The 8,293-nt window shown below is 43.6% G+C and overlaps 1 protein-coding gene across 3 annotated transcripts in view; it reads right to left on the bottom strand.

Annotated features, from left to right (window-relative positions):
* Positions 1–3,168: 3,168 nt before the first annotated feature.
* LOC123995397 (B-cell lymphoma/leukemia 11B-like) overlaps positions 3,169–8,293 on the bottom strand; it is a 78,039-nt gene continuing 72,914 nt past the window's right edge. For all 3 annotated transcript variants that reach the window (XM_046298972.1, XM_046298973.1, XM_046298974.1), the window contains 3 exons: positions 5,596–6,299; positions 4,630–5,433; positions 3,169–4,369 (listed from right to left, as the gene is read on the bottom strand). In XM_046298972.1, the coding sequence (XP_046154928.1) occupies positions 3,773–4,369; positions 4,630–5,433; positions 5,596–6,299 (2,105 nt within the window). In that variant the 3' untranslated portion in view covers positions 3,169–3,772. The remainder of the gene's footprint in view (positions 4,370–4,629; positions 5,434–5,595; positions 6,300–8,293) is intronic.

Here is an 8,293-nt window from a genome sequence, read left to right as displayed (position 1 = left end):
GATGTGATAATGTCAGCAGTAATGGTGATCAGTTGCATTCCATTTTTAGTAATGTTGATAATGTAAGATGTGATAATGTCAGCAGTAATGGTGATCAGTTGCATTCCATTTTTAGTAATGTTGATAATGTAAGATGTGATAATGTCAGCAGCAATGGTGATCAGTTGCATTCCATTTTTAGTAATGTTGATAATGTAAGATGTGATAATGTCAGCAGTAATGGTGATCAGTTGCATTCCATTTTTAGTAATGTTGATAATGTAAGATGTGATAATGTCAGCAGTAATGGTGATCAGTTGCATTACATTTTTAGTAATGTTGATAATGTAAGATGTGATAATGTCAGCAGTAATGGTGATCAGTTGCATTACATTTTTAGTAATGTTGATAATGTAAGATGTGATAATGTCAGCAGTAATGGTGATCAGTTGCATTCCATTTTTAGTCATGTTGATAATGTAAGATGTGATAATGTCAGCAGTAATGGTGATCAGTTGCATTACATTTTTAGTAATGTTGATAATGTAAGATGTGATAATGTCAGCAGTAATGGTGATCAGTTGCATTACATTTTTAGTAATGTTGATAATGTAAGATGTGATAATGTCAGCAGTAATGGTGATCAGTTGCATTACATTTTTAGTAATGCTGATAATGTAAGATGTGATAATGTCAGCAGTAATGGTGATCAGTTGCATTACATTTTTAGTAATGTTGATAATGTAAGATGTGATAATGTCAGCAGTAATGGTGATCAGTTACGTTAATAAAGCGTCAGATAGGACAAATGAAACTTTTATTGGACTTGGTGACTTTCTTTTCAGCACATTACAAAAATACATATATATATTCAAAACAGCTGATTTGTAACGTTACTGCTGCTTTGAAACAATAATGCAGTCCATCAAAAAACAAGAAAAATATTTTTTTTTACAAAGAGCAAAAGTGGTGAAAGTTGAAAATGTGGTAAAATGTCATGTGAAGTGCCATCACAAGAACTTCTACCAACCAGGAATGTTTCTTAATATACATTTTATGAAAAGCATTTCTCCCAGAACCCATTGTAAATTCCCAGTCTCAAAATTCCTCTGATTGTTCTGGATGATTTCAAAACATTTTCAAATTTTTGTTATTGTATTTTTTTAATATACATTTTAGGATAACTTTACCAACAAAACAAACAAATATTTTAAACATCGACAAAAATCAACACCGTTTGAATAGACTCACAATTGGATTCGGACTGGTTATAACAGAATTATAACAGAATGTTGGCACCACTTAAAAAAAACTAAATGCTGCATCATTTGTCAATATTACAAATACACTGGGTATTGTTATACAGCGAGCAAGAAATTATACTTATAACTAGTCATAAGAATCTATTTTAAAATCCCTCCACCATGATAATCATAGACAACTGCTTGCTATGGCATTCAAAACATTGAAGAAAAGAATACTTTGTTGTTTTTTAAAACACAGAGGATTTCATCATTAGCATACTTCAAACACTGTAAGCATTATTCTGATTGATGCCTAAATCTTCCCTAATATTGGTCCTTTCTCTCTCTCTGATGTCACTGGTATTAGATTTGACAAGCCGGTTAAAAACACTTTTCATATGCCTTACATTTTGTTTGAGTTACTTTCATCCTTGCGCGGATCTCTCTCTCTCTCGTTACCTCTATTTCTCTCTTTCTCTCTTTCTTTCTTTCTTTCTTTCTTTCCCTCTCTCTCTCTCTCTCTCTATCGTTACCTCTATTTCTCTCTTTCTTTCTTTCCTTCTCTCTCTCTCTCTCTATATCGTTACCTCTATTTCTCTCTTTCTTTCTTTCCTTCTCTCTCTCCCCCTCTCTCTCTCTCTCTCTCTCTCTATCGTTACCTCTATTTCTCTCTCTTTCTTTCCTTCTCTCTCTCCCCCTCTCTCTCTTCTCTATTTCAGTCTTCCATGTTCGACCTCAAGAATGATCCAATCAGATCTCAAGGTCGTGTGGCCATCATCCTAACAGCTGTGCTGGACATTATTAACATAATTCAATGTAACTCAAAAGCCCTTTTTTAGACTCATCCCAGGATGAGACATCCTCATTCCTCACAGCTGAAAATACCAAATTGTAAATCTGTTATTGGGCGTTAAACCCCCATATCACTTTGAGAAGCAACATTAACAACCTCTACCTTTTCCTTTCACAGCTGCTCTACTAATACATGAGTGTTGAGTTAGTGAAGTGTGAAAGCAGGCAGGCAGATTGTGGCTTAGAGCACACAGTGGAGAAACACATGCATTGATATGAAATACATTTTGATACTGGTTTTACTGGATCCTGAGGGGATAAGAACTCACCCAGGTCAAACAGAACATTACTGTTCTAGAATCCCCCAGACGGAACAATGGAAGGATTCTAGAAGTGGAATGTACTGTACGATGTAGAATGTTTAAAAGTTTAACTTCACTAATTGCCTTTGATTAAGCTTCAGCAAGTGTCAAGAGGGAGTAACGACCTTGCCACTATGTTTTTCAAATGTAAACAGTATGACCATAGGAAGGAAGCACTATTGAGAGGACCTGTATTGCAATAATCTGGTAAAATGAGTTTAAAAAAAAGCTATATTATTCAGTACGTAAACAACTCAAGCAGCTAGTCTTTTGATTGGTTTTTAGTGGCCATTCTGGATGTAAAATACAGGGCTGGTATTATAGATCAAAGAAAAACAATATTTAGATAATGTTTGAAGAGTAAAAAAAGGGCCTCTCAAAACATCCACAAATAAATATCTGTATAACTGCTCTCCTTTCCACAGTTACTACAGTCTGATGTATGTTAAATATCTGTATAACTGCTCTCCTTTCCACAGTTACTACAGTCTGATGTATGTTAAATATCTGTATAACTGCTCTCCTTTCCACAGTTACTACAGTCAATTAGCTGATGTATGTTAAATATCCTGTGGCGATTTAATCCTGCATCTAAGGAATGTGTGCCACCGCTATTTTACATCCCCTGCTCATATTGGGAACATACGGCTGGATTACATCATTATGATAATTGCATCTAGACATTGTATAACACGTGCTGATATTTATTTTAAAAAATACCATTTTGTTTGTATAAAATTGTCTGTAACCTCTTCAGATTTTTAAAACAACAACATTTGGGATTTTTTTTAAAATTCTAAAATGATAATTAATATTTTATTGTCATATTGACATTCAGTGCTCTATGTCACATACAGGCAGATGGATTGTAGTCCGCTGTTGACCTAAAAGGGTAACAATAAGACAGTTTAAAAATAAATCATTGCTATCATAATTTTTAGAAGTTGACCTCTTCGCATTAATTTAGTCAGTTAACAATTAAAATCATATTTCTTATCAAGTGTGACCTGTTTCCAGTTATGGGTTTTGTTTTTACTGCGCATGCCCAATATCTTTACAAAACTCCAATAAATACAGACATTATTGCACAGTATAAAAGCTCCAGGGATTCCTAAATTATAAAATCCTCAGATAGATCAATAGTTGGTGGGAAACAAAGCATTTCTAGAACAATCCCCCATTCCATGTTTCCCTTTGTTTATGTTTCTCAGGTGGCAGTTTCTGTGACAAATACAACCGACAAAAACAGAATAACATACATCAAATTGTCCCAAAATATTCAAGAGGAGAAAGATTATCCAGCCAAACCCCGTGTAGAAGTCCTGTAAGTGTTCATTCAGAAGGAGTCTGTTGTGTTAGCCTAGCCTGTAGCCTTAAGCTTTAGCCTAGCGTAACCTAGCCTCTCTCAGCCTCCTCCAGTTTGACGTCGCTGGCCATCAAGTGTTCCCCGTGCCACTTCTTCATGTGTTTCTCCAGGGTGCTGTAGACGCTGAAGGGCATGTGGCAGATGTCACAGCGGTACACCTCCTTCCCAAACTGCCCATGGGTCTTCATGTGGCGAGTTAGCTTGGAGCTCTGTGCGCAGGCGTAGCTGCACAGGTCACACTTGTAGGGCCTCTCTCCCGTGTGGCTGCGCCGGTGCACCGTCAGGTTGCTGCAGTTCTTGAATATCTTCCCACAGTACTCGCAGGTGTCGCTCCGTCGGCTCTCCTTACTAGGTGGTCGACCCGGCCCGGGACCCCGCAGGAGGTGAGGGGTGGAGCTGCCCTCCAGGAACTCCCCAGGAGGGGTGGAGAAGCGGAGAGACCCCGTCTCGGAGGAGGAGTGCTCTGAGGAGGTGGCGAAGGGGGACTGGCGGGCGTCGCTGAAGCCGTGGAGGAAAGGTTCTCTGATGAAGTGGCGTGAAGCGGCGTAACCCGCCAGGAGCTGGGAGTACATGTTCTCTGGGGAGATGAGGGTCGGCGCTGGAGGGAGCTCCAACTCCTTCTCCACCTTCACATCAAATAGATTGAAATTCAAGTTTATCTATACTGAATTTTAAACATCTAACCCAGTAAAACAATACAACTAGATAAGGTACATTTTCCTAATGAAAAATGATGTACTTGTTTCAGCAGTCTAAAAGTATGACTTATGGTATTGGAAAAACAGCTTAGTGTAAAAGACAAATATAAGAAAACAAAAACACAACAGGTCATCTAAAACAAGAATAAAATCCCTGGTTAAAGGCATAGCTAAAAGGGGGTTCTTACCTTGATTCTCTTGTTGGAGGGGTTGGGGCAGGTGATGGGGGTGGGCCGGCGGTGGAACAGTCCAGTGAAGGAGTCTTCTGACCCACTAATCCTTCCGTTCATCAAGGGCCTCTCCTCTCTTCCACTTTCTCTCTCTCTGTCCATCGCTCTGTCCATCGCTCGCTCTCTGTCCCTCTCTCTCTCCATCTCCCCCCTCCCAGCATCTCCTCCTTCTCCCGACTGTCCATTAGGATGCCTCTCCCTGTCCAGACTCATGGTCCGCTTGGAAGGGGCCAGTCTCAGGTGATTGTCCAGGTGGTTATATGGGTGCATGATACCCACCCCTCCGTTCTCCATCACTCTATCCCCACCGTGAGGCTTCTCGTCTGGGGAAGGCCTCGAACCGTTTTCCATGTTCCTGTGGAACTCTGAGTCCATGGTCAGGTTAGACTCAGGCCTACTTAGGCCGTTCCTCATCTCCTCCTCATCCTCCATTTCATCCTCCTCTTCTTCCTCTTCCTCCTCCTCTTCCTCCTCCTCGTTGTCCATCCCCATTTTCCCCTCCCCCTCTCTGCTCTTCCCCTCCCCATCTCCTCCCTCTCCTCTGTTCCCCTGTTCAGGGGAGTTACCCATGGAGCCTGACTTGTGTATGTGTGTCTTCATGTGTCTCTTCAGTTTGGAGGCTTGAGAACAGGCATGGGCACACAGATGACACTTGTAGGGCCTCTCTCCTGTGTGACTCCGTCTGTGGACTATCAGGTTGCTCTGGAACTTGAAGGTCTTCCCACAGAACTCACAGGACTTGGACTTGGCTTGGGCCTGGACCTGAATGAATGAATGGATGAATGAATGAACGAATTCTTTATTGTCCCATAGAGAAAATGTCTTTGCAACATCACAGGAATTTCTGGAATACATATAACCCATTACAATACATTCAACGCTTCACTTATATATAGCATATATCCCAGGACACACTGCACATACCTGGGCTTGGTTCTGGCCCTGGGGAGTAGTGGATGGGTCTCCCTGAGGCGTGGGGGGCTGTGGGGGGTAGGTGAGGAACGGTGGGTGCTTGGAGCCTGGCTGGAAGAGGGTTGGACTCAGCAGGCGGTGCATGGGGGGCACCCGGGTGGGCGAGAGAGGGGGTGTAGGGCCTCCGTTGTTAGTATTGTTGCCAACCGCCAGCTCTCTGAGCCTTCTGGAAAAGTCCATGGAAGGAGGATCCATTGGGGTTAGACGCATCACCCTCTCAAAGGCACTGGGGTGCTGGGAAAACAGGGACCCCATCTCCTCTGGACCCAGGCGTTCAAGGGGATGCCTGGGGGCCGGGGGGCTGACAAAGGGTGGGGTGGCGGGGAGCCGGGTGTCAAGATACGCCGGAGGTGGATGGGAGTGGTGGTGGTGGTGGGGTCGGTGATACTCCCTGAGTAGTGGAGCCGCCATCCGGAGGAGGTGAAAGGGGTTGGAGGTGTCCCCTAGAAACGTTGGTAAGGGAGAACGGGGCAGGGAGTCTCCCCCACCCATGGGAGGGGGGAGGGCCATGCGAGGGGTGAGGGTGTAGTTGGAGGGGTGGGTGTCCAGGTAGATTCTGATGCCATGTGTGTGTTGGGCATGCTGGAGCAGGAACCAGGCGCTGGTGAAGGTCTGTTTACAGGAGGTGCAGATGTAGCTGGATGGCTCATCTTTACCTGAGAGGGAGAGAGAGAGAGAGAGAGAGAGAGAGAGAGAGAGAGAGAGAGAGAGAGAGAGAGAGAGAGAGAGAGAGAGAGAGAGAGAGAGAGAGAGAGAGAGAGAGAGAGAGAGAGAGAGAGAGAGAGAGAGAGAGAGAGAGAGAGAGAGAGAGAGAGAGAGAGAGAGAGAGAGAGAGAGAGAGACAGAGACAGAGACAGAGACACAGAGACAGAGACAGAGAGACAGACAGAGAGACAGAGAGACAGAGACAGAGACAGAGACAGAGAGACAGAGAGAGAGAGAGAGAGAGAGAGAGAGAGAGAGAGAGAGAGAGAGAGACAGAGAGTCAGAGAGACAGAGAGACAGACAGAGAGACAGAGAGACAGAGAGACAGACAGAGAGACAGAGAGACAGAGAGACAGAGAGAGACAGAGAGAGACAGAGTAAGTGGTTGGTTCCTATTTCCAATTTTAATAAGAGGCGTCTGCTAAATGACTAACATGAAAGAAATGCATGACTGTGGGAATCATCATCAACATTTCATGGATCACCGATATAATATCATAGAAATAATCAAGGTATATAAGCAGCATACGTTGATTGACACGTATCTGATTTTTGCATTTCTGGTATGGCAGCATCTAAAAACATCATCTCAATGGCCTTAACACACAGGAGGGATAGGGGGGGGTAGGGGCGTGGGAGGGGTAGGGGGTGGGAGGGGGTGGGGGGTGGGAGGGGGGGGTAGGGTGGTGGGGGGTGGGGGTAGGGGGTAGGGGGGTGGGGGGTAGGGAAGCAGCCATGGGGAAAGTACAACTGAGTGATGGGAGGACAGGATAAAGGGGGAATGAGCAGTGGGGTCAGAGAGACAAAGGGTGGGATATGATAAGGAAAGAGAGGAGAGAGAAGGATAGATGGAGAAAGGTAGAGAGGGATATGTAGACAGGGAGAGAGAGAGAGAGAGAGAGAGAGAGAGAGAGAGAGAGAGAGAGAGAGAGAGAGAGAGAGAGAGAGAGAGAGGGAGAGACAGAGAGACAGAGACAGAGACAGAGACAGAGACAGAGACAGAGACAGAGAGAGAGAGAGAGAGAGAGAGAGAGAGAGAGAGAGAGAGAGACAGAGAGAGAGAGGGAGAGACAGAGAGAGAGACAGAGACAGAGAGAGAGAGAGAGAGAGAGACAGAGACAGAGAGAGAGACAGAGAGACAGAGAGAGAGGAGACAGAGACAGAGAGAGAGACAGAGACAGAGACAGAGAGACAGAGACAGAGAGAGAGAGACAGAGAGAGAGACAGAGACAGAGACAGAGAGAGAGAGAGACAGAGAGAGAGAGGGAGAGAGAGAGAGAGAGACAGAGACAGAGACAGAGAGAGAGAGAGAGAGAGAGAGAGAGAGAGAGAGAGAGAGAGAGAGAGAGAGAGAGAGAGAGAGAGACAGAGACAGAGACAGAGAGAGACAGAGAGACAGAGAGACAGAGAGAGAGAGAGAGAGACAGAGAGAGACAGAGAGAGAGAGAGAGAGAGAGAGAGAGAGAGAGAGAGAGAGAGAGAGAGAGAGAGAGAGAGTGAAACCTAAACCTAAAAATCTCAAATAGAAAACCGAAGAAAATTAACAATAATGACAAATGGTTTGATGAAGAATGCAAAAATCTAAGAAAGAAATTGAGAAACCTGTCCAACCAAAAACATAGAGACCCGGAAAACCTGAGTCTACACCTTCACTATGGTGAATCACTAAAACAATACAGAAATACACTACGGAAAAAGAAGGAACAGCATGTCAGAAATCAGCTCAATGTAATTGAAGAATCCATAGACTCTAACCACTTCTGGGAAAATTGGAAAACACTAAACAAACAACAACACGAAGAATTATCTATCCAAAATGGAGATGTATGGGTAAACCACTTCTCCAATCTTTTTGGTTCTATAACAAAGAACAAAGAGCAAAAACATATACATGATCAAATACAGATCTTAGAATCAACTATTAAAGACTACCAGAACCCACTGG

This window comes from Oncorhynchus gorbuscha, linkage group LG14 (genome assembly GCF_021184085.1).
Source record: "Oncorhynchus gorbuscha isolate QuinsamMale2020 ecotype Even-year linkage group LG14, OgorEven_v1.0, whole genome shotgun sequence".
NCBI lineage: Eukaryota > Metazoa > Chordata > Actinopteri > Salmoniformes > Salmonidae > Oncorhynchus > Oncorhynchus gorbuscha.
The sequence above is the reverse complement of the archived record's forward strand: the minus strand, read 5'-3'. Positions and strand labels throughout refer to the sequence as shown.